This window comes from Onychomys torridus, chromosome 1 (assembly GCF_903995425.1).
Source record: "Onychomys torridus chromosome 1, mOncTor1.1, whole genome shotgun sequence".
NCBI lineage: Eukaryota > Metazoa > Chordata > Mammalia > Rodentia > Cricetidae > Onychomys > Onychomys torridus.
The window spans coordinates 100,487,231-100,510,685 of NC_050443.1; the positions used below are offsets into that span (position 1 = coordinate 100,487,231).

Genomic DNA, 23,455 nt, shown 5'->3' on the forward strand with positions numbered 1-23,455 from the left:
CACCTTGAGCAGAGCATGGTGTATAGCAGACACTCAGTGGGAGTCCCTTGATTGGATGAGTCATCTTCATTGGCATTCAAAACCCCAGGGAGGGTTTGAGGAGATGGCTCAGTTCATAAAACATTTGTGCCATCTTAAGGACCTGAGTTTGAATCTCCACAAACTCATGAAAAACCATTTGTAATTCCAGTGCCCCTGTGGAGAGATGGGAGGCAGAGGTAGGAGAATCCCTGGAAACTAATTTCAGGGCCAGCCAGCCCGGTGTGCAGAGGCCCTGTCTCAGACAAAGTAGAAGATGAGGACTGACATCCGAGGTTGTCCTCTGACCTCCACTTGTGTACCCCCACTTACATTTACAAAATTTACACCTATCTCTATCATCTGTCATCTATCTATCTATCTATCTATCTATCTATCTATCTACCTACCTACTATCTATCTATCTATCTATCTATCTATCTATCTACCTACCTACTATCTATCTACCTATCTATCTACCTATCTATCTATCTATCTATCTAATTATTTCTCTCAAAACACACACACACACACACACACACACACACACACACACACACACACACACATGCACACACACACACCCGGGGCAGGAGGAGGAGAGAAACAAAACCTCAGGAAGCACTTTATTGCCTCTTTGTCATCAAAAGTCATGAAATAAGGAAACAGTAACAATGGCAGCCATTCACCGATGTCTGCTGTGTACTGGGACTCTGCAAAGGATGCACGCTTGGCACTGGCACTGGCAGCTTTCATGGGGATTGGGGTATAGAAAGTTCATTTACCAGGCGCACTCAATTGCCTGTTCTGCTCCACATACTCATCCTGACACCCGACAATCAGTGAAAACCAGACTGGCAAAGCCTGTGTCCTCCGGGAGCTTATATTCTGGTGTGAAAGGAAACAAAAATCATGAAACCAGTATGTGTGCAGAAAGTGAAGTAAGCGAGGACAGAAATTACTAACAGCTGTTTATGGGAAGCAACTGGAAAAGGCTCAGCAGCTTTGGGGAAAGAGTGCTTATTCTCTCAACAAAGGCAAGCAGAAGCATTTTAGGTAGTGGTTGACTCGGTTGTATGAGAAGCTTCACCTTGGCTACTGTGAAGCCCGGTAGGGAGGAAACCAATGTGGTTCCTCTGGATGACAGACAGATGCTAACAAGCAGTGTTGATTGACAGGGAAAGAAGTCAATGAATTCCAGGGCCAGTAAGGAAACATGGCACCTCCCAGAGAAGGATGTGATTAGAGGGATAAAGAGAGATAAAAGGGCCCAGGCTGGCCTCAAGATCGTACATTTGCAGAGCAATGTAGTCGTGCATTGCACTGCACAGGTATCTGGCTGTAGGAACCACAGTCTCTGCTGAGCCCATGAATCTTTCTACCAGAGTGTTCCCAGCCCTCATCCTGTATTCTGTCTATTTCTTCCTCCAGAGAGCCAAAATCGGCCAGGGGACCAAAGCTCCAGAAGAAAAGACAGCCAACACCATCTCCAAATTTGACAACAATGGCAACAGGGACCGGATGAAACTGACCGATTTTAACTTCCTGATGGTGCTGGGGAAAGGCAGCTTTGGCAAGGTACAGAATGACTTGGTGGTTGCATCCACTTTGGATGGAACAGCTGTCCCTGTGGTGGGAAATGAAATGAACATAAAGAAACCCAGATTGCAGTCCATACTGAACATCATGAAACAAACGAATAGGGGCTGATGTCACCTACAGACTGAGAGGGGACCCACTCACAAGATCTGAGGAGGAGAAAGGAGCCAAGAGTGGGAATGAGCTAGCCATGCATTCAGAACAAGGAAAGAGGGGCTGAGGACATAGCTCAGTAATCAGAGTGCTTGCCTAGCATGCATGAAGTCCTGGTTTTGGTCCCTAGCAACACACGAACCAGACATAGTGGTATGTACCGGTAACTTCAAAATTTGGGGCTCAGGAGGTAGAGGTACAAGGATCCTCTTCAGCAGTATAGTGAGTTCAAGGACTGTCTGGAATACATGAGACCTAGTCCCTCAAAGTAACCCAGAGCAAGGAAAGACTGTTCCAGCACAGGGAACAGCAGTGCTAGAATCCTGAGGTGGGAAGAGCTTGGTGCATTCTAAGTGCCATCAGGTGGCACTGGGTCCACAGTGACATGAGCAGGAGGATACTCAAGGTGCCACCAGGAGGTACTGGGTCCACAGTGACATGAGCAGGAGGATATTCTAGGTGCCATCAGGAGGCACTGGGTTCACAGTGACGTGAGCAGAGGACATGAGGTTGCAGAGGGAAGCAGAGGCCTGATCATGCTGCTACTGCTGAGCTAGGAAGATATGACTTGATTTTATTCACAGTGCAGCGGGGAGCCATTGAAAGTTTTTAAGCAGGGGAGTGACAGGATCGGGTTTGCTTTTGGAAAAGATCACGGTGGCAGCTGAGAACGGGGACAATTCCTTTTGAGCAGCAGCACAGTTGAAGGGTGACCCTGGGACTCATAGAGCAATCCTGGATGCTTTTATAGATACCACGAGACACTGTTTTACCAGAGTTGAGATTGTGTTATAAGTATTCCTGACTTGTTTAGTGTTGTTCGGAGTCTTTGAATCCCTCAGTGTGCCACAAAGATGTCTGATATAAATCTCATCCCGTGAACTCAGGTGTGCAAAAAATATAAATTTCTTTTTTTTTTCTCTGAAACTTAAGCCAGAAAACTGAGTTATCCTTGAATCCCCCAAGTTCTCTGTCTTCATCCTTATACCACCCACGTCCTTCCATGCTACATGCAATCCACTAGTCAATCATGTTGGGTTGGTCAAAGTCTACTCAGCACCTGCTAACTGTATTCCATCTTCAACAGCATGGGCCTCAGCTAAACCACCACAGAAGCTCCTTACTGGTGTCCCTTGCCTCCTCGGCACCTGTAATCAGCACAGTCTTCACTAAGTAGTGGTAGTGATCGCCTTGTCTAGGCTAGTCTTCTCTCCTGCCACAGTTCAGATACATTCTCTGCTCCACTCTTATCCCTGGCTAACACCGCCCATATGATCTGGTCCTTCTTTGATGCTCGACATCTTTGCTTTTTCTGCTGCCACCCAGCGTGTTCTGTATACAATGTTGACTATTGGGTGCCTGAATCAAGCCAGTTTCCTTCTTCCCATGGAGCTTTGTTGACACAAGACCCTCGGGTCTTTGAGTGGCTGTCTCTTCTAATTCACATCTCTACTTGGACACCGCTTCTGTGAGATCCTCCCTGACCACTGACTTAAAGCAGCTACTCATTCATTCTCTTGTTTGACACAGGGTCTTGTGACCTAGCCCAAGCTGGCCTCCAACCCATAATCCTCCTGCCACAGCCCGCCCTCCTAGTGCTGGGATTATAAGCATGTGCCACCCTGCCCAGCCATTCTCCACTCTATTTTCTCCTCCCATGGAAACCATTAATGAATGACACCCCTAGCTACATATTGGTCTGTTCCTCTTCCTGCTCTAAGACCTAAGTGACCCAAAAGGAAGACTCTTCCCTGTTACAGTCAACACTGGATTTCAGAATTGTGGACCCAATTAACTCAACATCTAGATTTAATGCTTGTGTTTTCTCTTGCCCATGGCCAGGCTTTCTGTTGAGATTCAATAAATCTTAGTGTTTGAAGAGTCCCAGAATGGAGTGGGAAGGAAGGACAGACACCCAAGGGGATGGCCAAGCAGCACTGAGATCCACAAGGTTACCCAGTAGGCAGCTGATTGTGGTTCACACGACTCGAATGAGTTCTCCAAGCAGTGATGAGCAGCTTGGGTGGAGAAGCAGGTGGAGAATAAGAGAGGCTGGGTAAGGAGAAGTGAACTAGATCGTGGTAATACAGCCTGCTGCAATCCACAGAGGCTGGCATGGGGCAGGCGGCCACGAAGAATGTATGAAGTGAGTGAGTGAAAATGGTGCCCAGACAGAGTCAGGAAGAGAGGCTCCCAGACGACAGAGTCAGGAAGGAGAGCCAACAGGAAGAGAGGCGCCCAGACGACAGAGTCAGGAAGGAGAGCCAACAGGAAGAGAGGCACCACTTGGTGAGAAAGAAGGGCTCTATAGAAGCCCAGAAATGAGATATGAAGGGGAGAGTAGGGGTGTTTAAAATGTTAGGAAGGATGGATTTCAACGTGGAATAGTTTCCCCAGTGATGAAGAAGAAAGTGGCCCAAATAAACAGGAAATTCTGAGACTGGGTCCAGCAGGGAGACTTGTTTTCTGTCATTTCTGAGGTTTGACCTATGGTCACCTGGGCTGGCCTTGAACCTTCAGCCCATCTGCCTCATCCACTCAGATGCTGAGATCATAGGAGGCAACACTGTACAAAGTCTCATGTGGGAGTTTTACAAATTAAGTGTTGAGGTGGGTACAGTGATACACACATACAGCTATGCAAGAAGCTGAGGCAGGAGGATTGCTTGAGCTCAGGAGTCAGGCCAGATGGGTAGCAGAGTCAGACCTCCAACTCATAGAAAATAAAATTAAATCACACATCACACACACATATACACACACACACACTCTCTCTCACACACACACACACTCACACACTCACACACACACTCACACACACTTTTGGGGATGTAATTTTCATAGTGATACTCTCCCCACATAAATAACCACCTAACAGTGGCTTCTAATTTGCCACAACAGTCAGCACAGTCTCAACATTGTCACCACCAAAGAAACTCCATGATCACTCACAGGCCTTCCTCATTTCTTTCCTCTCCAATTATATTTTAAGCCAGCCTTGTGTTTACATAGTTCCCAATTAAAATTATATTAAAAGTATAAACATTGGGAAGTCTCGCTTCCACCCAAGTTTGCCCACTTTGGTGGCCCCTCGCTGGCTCGACCTCCATTTGTGAACTTTCCTTAACTGAATTTGCTTCTTTCTAGTCTCCTTGGGCTCATTTACCATTCTTATTTTTGTCCTTGTTAACTCAAAAGTCAGTGTGCCATACACATGCTTTTGATCACTTAACAGTATAGGCAGGAGAATTGCTGATGGAAAATGGAAATTCCATGGGGCCTTCTGGAAAGAATTGAGGTTGGGGAGGGGGCTGGGGGGGGCTAGTGGGAGAGTGGATCATTAGGGAATAGTGAGCAAATAAGAGATACTAGATCATATGTTTCCATGGAAACTGTTGCAATAATTGAGCGTTCTCTCGCAGACTGGAGATGCAGCATTAAATAAATCACAGACAGAATAACAGCCTATCATAAAAGCAAAACAGAATCACAAACACCTCTGTGATCATTTAAAGCAGAGTAATCCTTTGCCACTCTCTTGGTGCCGACTGTGGTTTGGAGTTAATGCACTTCTGTATTCGAATGCCGCTTGAACATTTTGCACAATCTGGCTGGGTACATAGATCAGTCCCCTTCAACAGAAGAACATGGCCAGGAGTCTGCTCTCCCCCTTTGGAAGATGAAAAGAACCAGTCTTGGGGCTTTGCACCTCCCTCCCCGAGGGCCTCAGTATTAGATCTGGCCCAGAGAAGCACACGCTCAACAAGCGCTGTGCTCATTTGCAGAACAACTGCTGGGGACACAAGCATTTTGTTAAGAACTGTGAAAATGACACAAGGGCCAAAGCCAGTGTGAGGCCATGGCGTTCCGAATGTGTCAAAAGCCAGTGTGAGGCCATGGCGTTCCGAATGTGTCGCCCAGTCCTGCAAACTTGCAGGAGAAGTGCTGTGTGGAGAGCTAACTCATGGTTCCCGGGAAGGTTGTCTTACCTGAGTGGGGCTTGTTGGCGTGTCGGATTTTCTTAGAGATAGAGGTATCTAGAAGTTCCATATATGTGCTGTGCATATATAAAGAGGGAAGAAATGTACAGATGACCTACCGTGTTAGCATGGCAGGTGCCTCATACAATACTTGCACAGCACTGACACAAGTCTTTTTTAAAGTAATGTTTTCTATTTAGTCTTTGAAAGTCTCATACATTTATGTTTATATATCATTCAGTATATATATTGATCATATTCATCCACCATGCCCTTCCTCCAAATGATTCCAGTACCCTTCACCAAGCCCCATCTCTTTCTCAACGTCTTGTCCTTTTATTGTTATTAATAACCTCCTTAGTCCAATTTATGCTGTCCACATATGTGAAGGGACATCCACAGGGGCAGGGGCAACTTACCAGGGACCACATCCCCAAAGAAGAGTGAATCTCCCTCCCTCAGCAGCCGCCAACTACCAGTTGCTCCTCTTCTAGAAAGGAGGCTTTGCCCCCTCCCACCCTTGCTGGTGTTGTGATTGGCTTGAGCTTGTGCAGATCTTGTGCAGGTCACCACAGCTGCAAGGAGTTGATGTGTGCAACAGCCAAGCCATGTCCAGAAGTGAGCATTTCACAGCTCTCTTCCATATTAACTGGCTCTTATGTTTCTTCTGCTCCCTTTCCTGCAGTGTTCCCTGAGCTTTGGATGGGGAGGTTGATATTGATGACCTATGCTTACCTGAGAATTCAGTTATTTATAATCAGCCCTTAGACCGTTATAAGTCTTTGCATTAACTAGTACATACAGCAAAATCTGAGAGCAGCATATGTCTATGGGCATAAATATAAATATTTAGAAGCCAGTTTGACAGTGTGAGCATTTAGCAAAGCAACAACAGTATATTCCCCATGTGGGCCTATCATCTTCCAGTCATGAGCTTTTGATTGGGTGGAACTAGCCTCAAATCCAATGAGAAAGCAGTTGGTTACCCCCCAAAACTGTCATGCCATTCTTGCACTAAGGGGTACCTCTCTCTAGGAAGGCTAGTTTTGTAGTATGCCAGGTCTAATACTGGGTAAGATCTGCACAACACCTTCTGGCACTGTATAAGTTAGACAGCAGGGAGGGAGTGTCCTGGTCAATTTGAGCTGGATACAACTCTAACTACAGACTTGATGTCTCTCATCCAAAAGAGCTAACTTACAAACATGTGCTAAGTTATTAGGGCTAATACTGCAGTCTTCTGAGACTCACATGTACTTATGGTAATGTTACATATTGTTCAGACCTTTTAAAAAAGTTACTCAGGGGCTGGGAAAGTAGATCAGTTGATGGCATCTGTGATACAAGCATGAGGACCTGAGTTCATAGTGGTGGTATGAACCTATAATCCCAGCACTGGGGGAGGAAGGGACATAAGGATCCCTGGGGATTGTTGGCCAGCTAGTCAAATTGGCAAGCTCCAGATTCAGTGAATAAAAATTCAGAAAAAAAAAAAAAGATTCAGTGAAAAAAAAAAAGGTGGAGAGCAATAGAGGAAGACACCTAACATCAACCTTTGACCTATACATGCCTGTGTGCGCGCATGCATGCGCGCGCACGCGCACACACACATACACACACACACACACACACACACACACACACACACACGCACACGCATACTCACATGCAGAAAAATAAAACCAAAAAATTAGATGGGAAAGTTTTCCTTGTTTTCTTATATGTCTAACTCTTAGTTATATGTAGATGTAATTCTGAATGGTCTTATTAAATAAGAAACACAGAACCAAATGCAGAATTAAAAAGCCCCAGAGGTCAGAGAGCAGTAGCTAAGAGCTGATACCAAGACAGCCTTCTTAGCCCTCGCTGCCACTGCCGTCCTTCCCCTGAGAAAGAAACCTACTTCCTATGTGTCTGTCTTTTTATTGACTTTCTGTTCTGCCTTCTCATTGGTTATAAACCCAACCACATGACCTCCTCATCATTGCCTGTCTATCCAGACCTCCAGGTCTCTATGGTTGGTATTGAGATTAATGGCGTGTGTCTCCAAGCTGGCTATGTCCTTGAACACACAGACTCTGCCTGCCATGTGATCAGATTAAAGGCATGTGCCACCACTGCCCAGCTCCTGCTATGGCTTGCTATTAGATCTGACCCCCAGGCAACTTTATTTATTAATATACAAATAAAATCACATTTCAGCACAAAATAAAATATCACCATATTTGTAGAAGGTTGTGTGTATGTGTGTGTGTGTGTGTGTGTGTGTGTGTGTGTGTGTGTGTGTGTGTTTTGCAGGACTGTATCATAGGCATAGATTCACAAATATAAAGAAGTTCAAACCCAGGCTGGGGAGATGGCTCAGCAGCTAAAGGCTTGCTGTGTAAACATGAGTCTGAACACTAGAACCTATACAAAGTCAGTGTGTATCTGTAATCCCAGATTCCTATGGTGACCTGAGAGGTGGAAGCGGGAGACTCTTGAAACTGACAAGCCAGCTAGCTTGACATACACAGAGGCAAACAAGGAGACCCCGACTGAAGGTCAAAGATGACTGATCCCTTAGGTTGTCCTTGGTCTCCACACCCGCACTGTCACATGTGTATACCCTTACTCACACATACAAATGCATAAATACACACACACATACCCCACACAAACATTTAAAAAGAAGCTCAAACATAATACCATAAAGTTCCCTGTAAAATGACGTTTATTGCAACATGATTGTTAATAGAAAAATGGAAATAGCTTAAAGATCCATCCATTTAAATGAAGTTTAAGTAATAGTGGTTTATCTGAGATACATTTAAATGAAGCATCTTCCTCTGACTCTCTTTCTCTCACATTTATTCGTTTTTAAACAGAAAAATTGAGAGAATTGTATAATGCACATCTATAATACCTACAACCCAGATTCTGCAATTAGCAATTGACTTTCTTTGCCATATCTGTCTGTCCATCTGAATGTCCTTTGTCAACATACTCAGTGCATTTCAGCATGCTGTCCATTTAACCAGAACACAATCATCTAAGGTCAAATTTACATTCAATGGAGTGCACATTTCTTGAGTATATGGTTCTGTGCATTTTGAAATAATGTGTACCTTAAAGCACATGGGACTATAAACATTGGTCAAGAAAAACTGAAGGAGCAGATTGAGTGAAGCTGTGGTATACCATAGGAGTCTATAGGAGAGTGACTCTAGATTAAGTCACTGGGGGTCTTCCAGGGAAAGTGACTAGAGATAGCCCATGAGGATGAGTTAACCAAGCAAGGAAGGAAAGAAAGGAATGAGAACTTCGGGGTGCCTCCGTTCTGACTTATGCTACTTTGTGTAGCAGTCAGCACGTGAAGCCAGCTGCTGAAACAAATAGACTCCCAGAGGTATACTGACTCAGATACACTAGAAGTGTAATTTAAGTCATAATTAGTCCAAGAGGGGTGTGCCTGGCCCCTCCCACTCTCTCCATATGACAATTAAGGGACAGAATTCTTTCTTCCTTACATGGGCTGCATTTGTCTCTCTAGCCTGTTCTCTACATCCAGAGAGTGGAGGGGGAGGAATGGGTGAAGGAGGAGGAGGAGGAGGAGGAGGAGGAGGAGGAGGAGGAGGAGGAGGAGGAGGAGACTCAAGCTGCTTCTTAACCGGCTTTGTTCTAGAAGTGACACACATCACTTCTGCCCACACCCTATCCGAGAGACTTCAGTCCATGACCACGCCTCACTGCAAGGGAGTCTGGGAGAATAATTTTGGTGGCTAGCAAGTGGTCTCACCAATCCTGCCTGCTTGTTACCTTCAGCTGGAATTTCATGGTGTCCCAAAAGACCTTCTGACCTTTTCCTTCAGAACACCCAGTTTCTCACACCCCACAAACAACAAAACTCAAAGTGCCTCTTCCTGGGTGACATTTCCTTGTGTTCAAATCATGGGACATGCCAGGTGCTGAAGCTGCCTTTCCTGAGCCCAGCAGAAGCCAGGAATAAATCAAGTAGGAAGAAGTTAGCAGCTTATGAAATTGAAAGGAATAAACAGCGAGAGCTTAGAAACTGGGCACCCAGGTACTGCAGCCATGGTTGTTAAAAACAGCCCCATCTTGTTCTGTGGCTGGATATGCATCTAAGGTAGAAAGCATGAACCTCCTCCTCTATGGCTTGACCATCCTGGAACAGTCCCCCAGAGAGAGTTCACTGAGTTCGACTCTACTCCCTCCACTGCGTGACTGCAAGTCTCTCACTGCCTGAGCCTCTGTTTCTGCATCCCTAAAATGGAGCTAATGCTAGCCCTACCTCATCAGACCATCATTAGACCATGCCACAAATTCAATGAACAACACCAGAAATACTCACATTCGGTCCCAGGGCCCAGGAGGAGAGGATAGATTTCTGCAGAGGCGTTTCATGTGGATGTCCCCAGAGGTCAAGAAGTGGACCCGAAGTGCCTGAGAGTCCAGAAAGTTTCCCCTTCCTTATTCAGAATTTAGCTGCCCAGCTGTTGACTTCTCCAGCTCAACATTCACACCACAGCAGCCACACATAGGTGCAATCACAGATTTGATATGACAGTCATATATTTATATTAATGTGTTCCAGGAGAGCCTATTAGCGAAAGGTAATTTTGCACTTCTACTGAAACTAGTGTGAGAGCTAAAGTTGTTTTAAGTTTTTATGACTATGCCCAAGAGCCATAAAACAAAAATGCCTCTAGTCTGTAAGCCCCTTGCCCAAGGACAGATACTTCCTGAAATACTGGAGGCTATTGTTTATGGACGATAACAAACCACATGTTTTCACTCCCCTGAACAAGTTAGAGCCTACTGCATTGGATGTGCTTGGTCACATATAGGCAGGAGGGATTCAGGCAGGGAATATGTCAGGATGTATGTTTGCCCCTGATTGGACCTGGTGAGAAACACGAAGCCTTATGGGTTTGCCTTTGTAAGCCTCTGCAAAATGTGACTCGTTGCCATTTTCTGGGAACCCTAAATGGACCTGGCCAGAGTCCATCATCCTTGCCAGCATGTAATTAAATCTTACTTCAATTTGGCTCAAATATTGTGGTAATGGTTTTCTACTCATATGGTGGGATTGACATTAGTACCAGTGCTGAAACCAATGAAAGCTGTCTTTAAATCTTATGCTCACATATAATTTGCACCTCAGTGGTTCATGCTTCAAGATCCCTCCGTTCTTTGAGCATCCTTTCTAGGATCTGGATCATCCTTCACTGTCGTGTTCATTGAGTGAATATAGACAGTCAAGCTGCTCCTTTGAGATTTGCTGCTTCACCAGCAACTCCATCTTCATCCTTTACAAAGTGGCTTCTCCAGTTATCAGCTTCTGGAAACATCTGTCTCAGGTTGTCCCATTGCTTTGCAGATAAACCACCCAGATTTAGAGGTCATGCTGTTTGTTTGTTTGTTTGTTTGTTTGTTTGTTTGTTTGAGACAGGGTCTCTACACATAACCTTGGCTGTCCCAGAACTCATTATGTCTAGCAGGCTGGTCTTGAACTCACAGAGATCTGCCTGCTTCTGCTTCCTGAGTGCTGGGATTGAAGGTGTGCACCACCACGCTTGGTGCAGAGGTCATACTTTTGAGAGCAGATGGTCAGCACCAGGGAGATAATTCCTTGTTTTTCTAAGTGCCCACTGACCTCCATAATTAATAATTCAGTCACCCAGAGGTACTTACTGAGTACTTACTGTATACCAGATTCCTTTTCAGTACAACAGCAATGTCTGTGAACAAGACAGACAGAAGCATCTGTCCTTCTGGACTTACACTCTACTGGTGGTGATAGTAATGGGGACAGTGGTGGAGTTCTCATCTCTTGGAGTTCTTACAGTGTGTCAGGGCCTTATAAACGTTCTGTATGGATTAGATACCAATTTTTTCTATGGTGTAGCTATGATCATTCCCCCTTTTAAAGATGACAAGACCAAACAGAAGGCTAGAATAACTTGAAGTCACAAGTTTGTAAATGTCATTTAACAGGTCAGATTTGATTGGAAATGCATAATTTATGGCTTTTATGGTGCTTAGGATATGCTGTGGTTTGAATAAAAATAGCCCCCAAAGGCTCATAGGGAGTGTTACTATTGGGAGGCGTGGTCTTATTGGAGTAGGTGTGGCCTTGTTGGAGTAGGTGTGGTCTTGTTGGAGTAGGTGTGGCCTTGTTGGAAGAAATGTGTCACTGGGGGTGAGTTTTGGGATTTTAGAAGTCCAAGTCAGGCCCAGTGTCACTCTTTCTTCCTGCTGCCTGTGGATCCAGATGTAGAACTCTCAGCTACCTCTTCAGCACCATATGTGCCTGTGTACCACCATACTTCCTGCCATGATGACAATGGACTAAACCTCTGAACTGTAAGCCAGCTCCAGTTAGATGGTGTTTTTTTGTTTTTGTTTTTGTTTTTGTTTTTTTACAAGCGTTGCCATGGTCATGGAGTCTCTTCACAGCAATAGAACTGGCTAGCACAAGATAGAAGCCAGGGCCTTAAATACGGTAGGCAGGTATCCCACTACTGTGCTACACCTCCAACCTTAATTCTGGGCTCATAATGGCTTGATACTGAATCTACACATCCCAGCTTATCTCACTGCCTACAGTGCCCATGTGTTTGAATAAGCTAAACAATTTCCCCACTTATTTTCTCACTTTCCTCCCGAGCATCAGTTTTTCCCCCCACCTCTTTTCACTTCAAGCTGTTGACCTGAGTACTGGTAAGCTCCCTCTCACCCTCTCACCGACCAGTCCATGAGCATGCCTTCCCTCCTGCACCCTCTGCCCTCCTGCATGGGCTTCAGCATCGGGAGATCCTCCAGATCCCAGAGGCATCATCCCCAGCAGGAGCATCCATGCACAGTTGTTTCCTTTGAAGTCTTGGCCCTCATTTGTTCAATTCTTACTAACTGTACTGCCCTGCCCCACCCACCCCTATTCTGTTCACTCTCCCTTATTGTCTCTTGCATTCGCTGAACAAATATTGTCAGGGAGGTTCTGTGCTATGGATTTCCATGCATTATGTGGTTTTAACTGGCAATACAGTTCTGCAAGATAGTTAACTGATGGTAGCTGTGTTGTATCTATGTAGAAATTCTAAGTGAAAAGGGCTGGGTGACTTCTTCAAGATGTGATCTCGGAGAGCCATTTGCTGCTTGGAGGAGGTGCATCAGGACTTGTGATCTGATTTTATGATTCCAGTTGCTTCTTAACATCTTGTAATAGTACTCTTCTCCACTTTGGGGTCCACACATCTTCCCAAGCTTTTCCCCTTCTTTCCTCCTTTCCCTCCCTCCCTCCTCCTCCTCCTCTTCAGGACAGGGTCCCTCCATGTAGTCCAGGCTACCCTGGAACTTGCTGTATACTCCAGGTTGCCTCCAGACTTAGGGTTCCCCTGTCTAAATCTCCTGGGTACCAGAATTGCAGCTGCAGTACTCCTTATTTTGAAATAACATTTCCAAAATGGCCACCAGAGCTACACAGTGGCATAAGGGTATTATTCTTCCTTCCGTGGAAAAAGAGTTAAAAAATTCTATCCTGTGAGTGCATTAATGTAGAGACAAATACCTTAACATTACATATTAAAATATTTACCCCAGCGTCTCTCCCCTTGTGGTTTTAAAAGACCTCAAAATGCTTTCATGGGCTCCCAAGATGGGGACCCTCAGGACTGTGCCAGGTATGATCAAGGGAGAAGCCAGCCCCAGTTTCCACACCAGCATCCCAACAGCCAGGTGCTCCACTAGAGTGCTCTGTGGACACAGAAGAATAGTCCAGATGAAGCATCTTGTAGCAGGTGCAGCACTGAGTTCTGACAGGAGGAAATATCCTGAGGAGATTAAAGGGGCATTAGTTCCTAGCAATAATGGAGACCTTCTCTCCTAAAGTCTTTGAGCCCCAGCTGTGGGAGTCGATCCTAATTTTAATCTCATTAGTGGCATGTACACACACACACACACACACACACACACACACACACACACACACACACACAGAGCACATACATTAGATATGGTTATATAACCCTGCAGACAAAAGCACTCCCCTTTCTTCACCCTCTTTGCTATCTTCCTGTACCATATGTTAAATTGCTTTATCATATGGCTCACAGAGAGCTGAGACTCTCTGCTACCTGTCCCCTTAATCCTCTTCCAGGGAACCTTTCGACATTTGCTGTCTGATCTTGGCTTCCTGCCATCTCTGTAGTTCTGCCCAATTATGGTGCCTCTCCCCCTCAGCCCCCAAGCTTTCATATGCAATTCTGACTACACTATGATTTTGCAGGCTCATCTTCCTAAATCACTTTCCCTGATTCCCAAGTTTCTGCTCAACAAAGTGACTGCCACTTCAGTCCTCGGAAGACAGTGAATTGAAAAACAAGATAACCCCCCCCCCTCAACAAAATTAATTACATTGAGGAAAATGAAATACCAAGAATTTTAGCTTTATAATGCTTCATCTGCTGCAAATAGATGGTCAGGAGAGGGAAGGGAGTTGAGGACCTGAAAGATGGGGTACACAGCTGTGTTTCTTTGGGCAGGGCAGGATGGGTTCTTGACAAGAGCCCAGCAAGTCCACCTCTGCCTCAGGGGCACTCACCCGCCACCCTCCTACCCACCAGCATCCCTCTCTCTGTGGCCATGCATCAGTACCACCTCTTCCAGCTTTTTCAGTGTTGAAATCCCAAATAGACTATTCTAGAAGTCTAAAATACCAGAAGGGAGAATCTAATGATCTCATGTGGCCCAGGGATCCATATGATCCAATTAGCTGTGGGGACAGCCACACCTGTAGAAAAATGACAAGGACATGCTTTCTGAAAGTGTATTTGGTATTGTAAAGTGTATATGAGCAAGGTCTCCAAGAGGAGTATTTAGATGACTAACTTCTCTGGTACATAAGCCAAAGGAAGAATTTCCTTTAGGTCTATATATTCTTTTAAATGTTGCCTGATTCTTTAAGGGAAAATACCACTGTATTAAATCAAGTCATCTTACTGAGGAGCCGTGGAGCCAGGAACACAGAAACTGCACAGGGTTTAATTTTCTAGGCATGGTGGTACATAACTGTAAACCAAGATCTCAAGAGATCACAAGTTCAAGGCCAACTTGAACTACATAGTGGGATTCTGTGTCACAAAAACCAAGGACTAGGTATGAAGCTTGTTGAGCAATTGCATAGCATGTTCCGGGTGATGGGTTTGCTCCTTAACACCACAAAGCAGGGGTGAGTGGTGTTGGGGGAGGGAAATAAGAAAATTGGACTCAGGTCCAGCTTTGGAGTTTCCATAGTTCCTGTCTCCCTGCATCTCACAAGCATCTCTTTGTACCACATCAGAGGTTCACAGCATGTTCTAATAGCACAACACATCTGTAATCTGTTCTACAACAAACACAATAGCAGAAACCAGACGACTAGGATCATCTAACACCCAGAGTAGCTATTTGGGTTATGCAAATGAGGATGATGTGTAGGACTAGAGGTGGCATGGCTTGTTTCACCCCATCCGTCTCCCCAAGTGTGGTATTGCTCATTGTGTACTGACCACATGAAATGCCTCTGCAGAAATCTATCCTCTCCTCCTGGGCCCTGGGACTGAATGTGAGTATTTCTGGTGTTGTTCATTGAATTTGTGGCATGGTCTAATGATGGTCTGATGAGGTAGGGCTAGCATTAGCCCCATTTTAGGGATGCAGAAACAGAGGCTCAGGCAGTGAGAGACTTGCAGTCACACAGCAGAGGGAGTAGAGTCGAACTCAGTGAGCTCTTGCAGCATCCACTGCATCAGTGTGATCCACTCCTGCCCCAGAGAAGCTACAGGCTCCAGGAGCAGTGATCTGTAGTGTCAACAACAAAGCCAGTCTTATGCTCACAAGGCAGATCAGATTATAAGGGAACAGGCTTTCTTTGTGCCACCTAATTGTTTAAATGAATGACAGACCCTTAAGGGCTTCATTTCATTGTCTTTTGGTAAAAGGCATCAATTACTGGCTTGTTTTCCCAGGAACAATCCACAAAAACAGTCAAATTAAATCTGCTTTTATTTTAGCCCTCTAGCTTTGTCAAGCTTAACATACAATTCAAAGAAATGACTAAGCCAGACATGTCACAAAGTTTATTTATTTATTAGGCATCTCTGTGTTCTCTCTCTCTCTCTCTCTCTCTCTCTCTCTCTCTCTCTCTCTCTCCCTCTCTCTCTCTCTCTAACACTTGAGGCTTCTCCTAACAAATTTCAAGTACACAATTCAGTACGTTGTATGTGGCATGCATTAAATCTCTAGTATAGTATTTACCTTGGAACTGAAGCTTTGAACATCTCCCTATTCCTACACCACCCCTCCCCCTGTTGCTGCAAGTGAACATCTCTCATCTCCTGTGAAACTGGATGATTTTTTTTAGAGACTCTGTATAAGAGCCTGCATTATTTGTCCTTCTGTGTCTGGCTTGTTTCCCTTACTGTGAGGTCTTCCAAGTTGACGAATGTTTATTTTTAGCTCAAAAAAAAAAAAAAAGCCTTCAATAACTATTACTGATGCATGCATTTCTAATAATGCCAGTAATTAGTGGTGATGTAGGCTTGAGGGCAGAGAGAACATTTCTTCATATTTCTTACCGTAACCCAGGTAAGCATTTCGTATTATACCCAGTCAAGCGTCTTCATTAGGAACACAGGCAACCATCTTAGGTTCAGGTCTCCTTGCTTCTTCTCCACTCTTCCCCAGAGTTTGTGGGGATGGTCTCTCCCATCCTACAGTGGTCTCTGTTGAGAGTTTGCAGGAGCCAAGGGTCATCAGGCAGCAAAGACCTCCCATCTCAGTTTCTCTTCACATTTTCCCAGCTTTGTCTGTGCTAGAAGGTAAAAATTCAACTAAACTAAACCTAAAGCATGACGCCACGGCATCATTTAAAGAGGTTTAGGGCCTGGAGAGATAGTGGTCATTAAAAGTGCATACCATGTAAACACAAATACGTGAGCTCCATCCCCAGCAACCAAGTGAAATTCTGGGCATAGGGAAATACACTTGTAATCTAAGAGATGGGGGAGGGGTGGAGACAGATGGTTCTCTGGTGAGCTAGACCAGTAGGAGACCCTGTCTCAGAAACAAAAGGGGGCCAGTATGTCACACACCTTTAATCCCAGCACTCAAGAGGCAGAGACAAGCAGATCTCTGTGATTTTAAGGCCAGCCTTGTGTAACAGGAATCTTAAAAGTCTTATTAATAAAATCAAACCTGAGGCCAGTTATTGGGGTGAATGCTGGAAGATCAGAGACACAGAACAAGCCACAGCTTCCTCACCTCGCCAGTTCCTCAGCTGGTCTTGTTTCCTCAGACTGCAAGCTTCTGAGTCCTCATCCAAAATGGATCTCAGCTGAACTGTGCTGCTCCAAAGCCTATAAGCTTAACCAGTCAAATGCCTCTCCAGCCAAATGCTTAACTAACTTAGTTTCTGGTCCTCAGGCTTTATATACCTTTCTGCTTTCTGCTATCACTCCCTGGGATTAAAGGCTGGATTTCTGGGATTAAAGGCTGAGTCACCATGCCTAGCTGTTTCTAAGGTGGCCTTGAACTCAGAGATCCACCTAGCTCTGCCTTCCAAGTGCTGGGATTAAAGGCGTGCACCGCTACCGCCCAACTTCTGCTATGGCTTACTCTTCCCATTTTCTAGCCACCATTTGTGGCTCTGTATCTAGTGGCTGTCTGTCCTCTGACCCCAGATAAGTTTATTTTGGGGAACACACAATATTTTGGGGGAACACAATAACACATTTCCCCTTTTCTGTCTAAAATTAAAAAAAGGTTATAACTAATACAAGAAAAATCATATCCAATAAGTATATACAATATACACAGTCAAGATTACATTAATGATGTCTAGTCCATTAACATTTGACAGATTCAGGTGAAAAACTCCATTATATGTAACAATGTCCATCCAGTAACATTTGATAAAAAAATTTTCATTACTTATCCTATTTAAAACAAGTAGTTCCTTTTTAAATGTAGATTTAATAATTGACCTTTTTTCTTACCATATTCATATTCTGTCTTTTTTCTTTTCATAAAAGTTCCAATAATCTACCTTTTGTCATTTTTCTATCTTTCCCTTTTTCTTTTTAGTGTAGATTCAATGATTTACCCATTTATCCTATTATTTCTTTATCTTTTTTCTCAAGGTAGATTTAGTGATCTACTTCATATCTATATTCTCCTTTTTCTTTTTTAAACAAAAACTCTATTTTTGGGTTAATTGTCAAGTCCTGTATCATTTGTCCAGCCGCTGCCTAATGAGAAAGTGCAAGTCCTTGTTCAAGTAGTCTGTCAGGCTGGATCATCTCAGCTAGCCATCTCAAAATTGTCCTGAGTAGTTTGTAGTCCAGAGTCGATCTTTCTGTGGTGTTAATCAGCTTAATGGCTTTATCATAGTCCATGTAGAATCATCATTGTGGGATCCTGTCATCTTTCTGAAGATTTCAAAGTCACTGTTAGGCATGGTCATGGTTTCCTGAAGACTTTTTTTTTTTTTTTGCCTCCTCTGTAGTTTGGAGCAATCACAGTTTGATAAATGTCTGTCTCTGGGAACCATGAGTGTTCTTCCCTAGAAGAGAATATCTCCCCACTATTTGTCTTGCCAAACTTTTCCAAACTGACCTTTGCCGATGCTTTCTTGTAACACGATGGTCCTGGCAATTCTTCTCTGAACAAGCAGTAGTAAACACTTCATCCCGGGTAGCAGTATCACCACAGTCACCAACACGATGAGAAGCAGCCGGCAACTTGGAGCAGCAGTCACTGCCTCCATGGTCCCACTGCCACTGTTTGTAGCTTGTCCCAGGCCGGCTGTAGCTTCTCCTTAGCAAGCCTCCTAGGCAGGCCTCAAACTCAGGATCCTCCTGCCTCTGCCTTCTTCAGCAGATTCTACCAGTGTGTGCCACCACAACTGGCCAAGTGTAGCTTGGGCCTGAGCTGGGGCCCACAAGGCCACAGGCAAGCAGCTTTTTCATGCATTTGTAACACAAACGTTGGGTGCCACAAGCAGATCTCTGTGATTTTAAGGCCATCCTTGTCTACACATTGAGTTTTAGACCAGCTATGGCTAGATCATGAGAACTTGTCCATAGTTCCAGCATTCTGGAGGCTGAGGCAGGAGAATCACAGGTTTGAGGCCAACCAGGACTAGAGAGATAGACCCTGTCTTAAAGGTAAAGTACAATAAAATAAAGTAGCAAACTGGAAAAACGAGAAACTCATAGGGAAATTTCTGCAGAGATGGCACAGTGGTGACCTCCACAGCCAGTGTGTGTCCTCCAGATGAGCTCACACAGTGCACCACAGCCCTTACACGCCATCCTCACATGGAAGTCTACATCAAGGCCTGCTAATTAAAAATTACATGTGTTCTTTTAATAACTAACAAAATAGGACAATCCCTAAGAACTAATATCCAAGGTGGTTCTCCGTCCTCCACATACTGTTCATGTATATCCACACACACATGAACATGCACTTACAATAAAAGCAATAAAGAAATAAGAAGTTTTAATTCTGGATGCGCCTGCCACCCTGACCTCTGACATGAAAATTGGCTCATTTCTGTTACAGATCCAGGCTGTATTAAAGAGACTTATATTTATTTTTATTTTGTAAAGAAGTTTTATTTGTTGTAAGACAGCATCTCACTTTTTATAGCCCAGGCTGACGCTTAATTCATGACAGTCTTCCTGCTTCAGCCTCTCACTAGTACCGGGATTACAGGTGTGCACCGCCATGCCTGGCTAAGAGATTTTTCACCTGCAAAAGTCTTTGCATAAGAATCATGGAATGGCTGACTTACGTACCCCAACTTGCTGTGTGCATGGTGACTATCGTCTTTTTGTTGAGCAAACTTGAGGATCACATGGAAGAAATGATCCAGTTCCACCCAGGTCTACACCCACTTCTGGTGCACACAATTCCCCCATTACACCACTTTTCAGTTTTTTTCTGAGACAGGCCTCCAGTGTGCAAATTCTGTCTGGTTGCCTCCTCTAAACAAGCTGTTAAAGGCCCGGAATCACGTCTAGACTGCTAACTTCCTCTTTGCTGCTAGAGGCAAACACACTGATGTCCCTGAGCCACACAACTTCATATTAAACTGGTGTGGCCACCAGACCATATATATAATTTGAACATGCGTGTATGTATACAATACACTTAGAAAACACTATCCAAAACTCAAACCAAAGGAATGTGCATTGGTGGATCAGAATTTGGAAACTTCAAGATAAGGTAGACCATGTGAGACATCTTCATGCTGAGTGAAGCTGAAAATGGGAAGGCCTCACCAGTAAAGAACTCATAAGCCTGGTGAAATCAGCAGCACCCTGAGTTCTTACTATCTGTGATGCTCATCACAAACTGTGCGTCACTGAGTCTTCATCATGGCTCTATGAATCCCGGCCTCCTGTCTGTGTCTTATCCCCACAGCTAACATGTTGAAAGCGCTCCTGGCTGGCATAGGTTTTCCTCCTACTCCAAATCCTTGGCTATAAAGAATTTTCTAGTTTCATTTCTGTTGCAATCTGGGGGAGAACAGGTTGATTTTAACCCCCAATTCCAGGTTACAGTTCTCATCATTTCAGGGAAGTCAGCAGTAGAAGCTTGAGATAGTTGCTCACATGACATGCACAGTCTAGAGGAGAGAGAAACAATGCAGGCAGATGTGCTTGCTTGCTTTCTTGCTTTCTTGCTTGTGCTCAGCTGTATTTCCCTATTTTTAGACAGTTCAGGTATTCCTGCCTAGGGAGTGGTGCTGCCCATACTGGACTGTGTCTTAATATATCATTTAACTTGATTAAGACAATATCCCACATATATGCTCATGGGCCAACTCAATGTAGACAATCCTTCACTGATACTCTTCCCAGGTGATTCTAGTTTAGGTCACATTGACAAAGATGACCATAACAAAGGACATGGTTATTTAAGTTCCTCTCTCCATCATTAGTCCAAAGATCTAGGCTGAAGGAGGACTTTGACAAGTCTACATAGCAGACAGCATGCATCCGAGAGGCCTGGACATTGAGGGATATAGTTCCTTGTTCTCCATTGGAATTTTAGACATTGGTAGATGATCTGCCAATTCCACAGGAAGGCTCTGTCAGCTACTGACTAAGCATGCAGATTCCTAGAGAGTATCTTTTGAGGGTCCCCTAGAGGACTTGTATCCAGCTGCCTCTTCATGGCTATGCCTTTCACTCTGGGCTTTGCATATGACCTCCCAGAGCATATTTTACAGCAATAGTAGTCTGCTTTGTCAAGTCATGTTCTGCCTTTCTCACACAGATGAAAGATGTGGGAAAGAGGCCTTTATACCCAGGAAGGAATTTGAACCCTCTTCTTGTTCTCCATAAGTGTGTCTTTGTTTCAATAACCATGGCTTGCTTGGTGCAAAATATAGCTTTTTACCTGTGTTATGTGGTTTGGTCTCATGGTGACCTTGCCAGGGAGAATATACCATTATGCCTCTTTATTAGATGAGGAAACAGAGGCAAAGAAATTGAACTAACTTTCCCAACAATACAGAGAACAGCACATAGAAAAGTCAGACTTTGAGTGTGTAACTCGGGAGCTTGAATTTGTGCCTGCATGATTTTACAGTTCTTGTTAGACAGAAGCTTCTGGATCATCATACTCCACCTGCTGTCATTCCGTTATTTGTTGTAGAAATTGTTAAGATGTCTACCATGTTGTAAAGGCATGGATGCTGAAGTTAGCCTTCATCCTGGAACCAGGATGCACCCAGATTTTTCCCAAAATTCTGCCCCTGAGTGGCTGGGTGCCCTTGGGAGAGAAACTAGACAGTGTTTGGCCCACATTTAAGATTCTGAGCATTATCATATATCCTGATGGACTACAGCCAGCTCACCTCCCTGTCATCCCCCTGACAGGCCTGACACAGAAAACACCCAAATATTTAGAAGATTCTGATTTAATTGGCTCTGAATGTGGCCCAGCCATCAGCTCCTGAAAGTGTGGCAGGGAATTCTGATGTGCAGTGTGGAGACTTAGTATCTCTTGCAAGTAGGTGGGGCAAAGCCTAAAGAGTGTATGAGAGAAGGTGGAGGCAGAGAAGGTGGAGGCAGAGAAGGTGGAGACAGAGAAGGTGGAGGCAGCAGCTGACTAAAAGCTCAGACAAGACCATGCACCACAAGTCTTCAGAGGGGCCAAGTGGGAACTGAACTGAAGGCGGCCCCAGAGAATAACAGGACCATCACGAGATGCCCCATTCTTGGTCCCCACCTTGCCAACAAATCTGTTTCTTAGTGGACTTGGCATAGGGGATGTGGGGCACAGGCCTCAGTTTCCCCTTGGTGTCTACACTGTAGGCGCAGGAGCTTTGACTTAATTACTCCCTTACTCATGCCCTTCTCATCAGACTTCTGCTCAGACATCTTACCAGCACCCTTTGTGATCAAAGAGTTTGGGGACCCTGAGTCCTAACATCTTTTTCTCTATTTTAGATGATTGAAGTCATCAGGTTGAAATCCTCCTCCATCTCTACTCATTAGGCTAGTGTCTTCATTAGAGTTTCTATGACTGTAGTGAAACACCATGACCGAAAGCAACTTGGGCAGGAAAGGGTTTGTTTTAGCTTACAATTATCAGGTTAGACTCCATCACTGAGGGAAGTCAGGAGGGGAACTCAAAGCAGAAACCTGGCCATGGAGGAGTGCTGCTTACTGGCTTGCTTGCTCAGCCTGCTTTCTTATAGCAGTCAAGACTACCAGTCCAGGGGTAGCTCTGCTCACAATCGGGGTGCCCCCCAGCATCAATCAATAATGAAGACAATGTCCTACAGGCTTGAGTGCAGGCAGCTCTTATGGAGGGATTTTTCTGGTTGAGGTCCCTCCTCTCAGATAACTCTAGCCTGTGTCAAGTTGACACAAACAGCCAGCACAGCTAGCTCTCAGATGCTGATGCTGCTTCATGTGTTGCTCTCTCCTCTTCCTCTTCTGACCCATCACAGGGGTGATATTAAGAACACTGTCCACTGTAGCTTTGCCTGTGCAAAGGTCTGTGCAAGAAAGGAATTGTCTTCAGTTCCAGGAAGAGCATGCTTTTCTGCTTGAAAACAAAGTCAATTTCCCTATAGAAAAATATCAATATTATTACATTTTGTGTATTGCTGGTTGTGTTAGGAAAGAGGGAAAAAAGAAAGATGAGGAGGTAAAGAGGGGAGAGAAGAGTGGGAAGATAAAAAGAAGATGAAGTAATGCATTAAAATACCTCTACTATATATACACACTCATACACAAATACACAGACATAAGAACGGTTGTATAGTGTATAATCCTTTTAACCATCTGTGTTGAGGTATAGTTTATGGGCCATGCAATTCACTCATTTATGTTATATGATCTTGAATACTCTCTCAAGTTCTTTGGGAAATGTGGGTTGACTGAAGTCATACACAAACATTAAGTAGTGCCAACGTCTAAGCACTTGAAGCTCTGAGCAACCAGATACGGCAACCTAGATCTAGGGAGTTGTGGCTGCTTTTCCTCACTCAGATCTGTTAACTCAAACTGACTTAGTGAACAAATATTGGTTCATTGTTGACTGTGTGCTGCATATTAGAAACACAGCAATGGCAACATAGCTGACCCCACATGAGAAGAGCTAAGTCAGATGATGAGTGCGGGTGTCCGCTGTGAAAGGTC

General features: G+C 44.5%; 1 protein-coding gene across 2 annotated transcripts in view; it reads left to right on the plus strand.

Annotated features, from left to right (window-relative positions):
• Positions 1–23,455, plus strand: part of Prkcb (protein kinase C beta) — a 340,194-nt gene that overhangs the window by 247,805 nt on the left and 68,934 nt on the right. For both annotated transcript variants that reach the window (XM_036191311.1, XM_036191317.1), the window contains exon 9: positions 1,450–1,596. In XM_036191311.1, the coding sequence (XP_036047204.1) occupies positions 1,450–1,596 (147 nt within the window). The remainder of the gene's footprint in view (positions 1–1,449; positions 1,597–23,455) is intronic.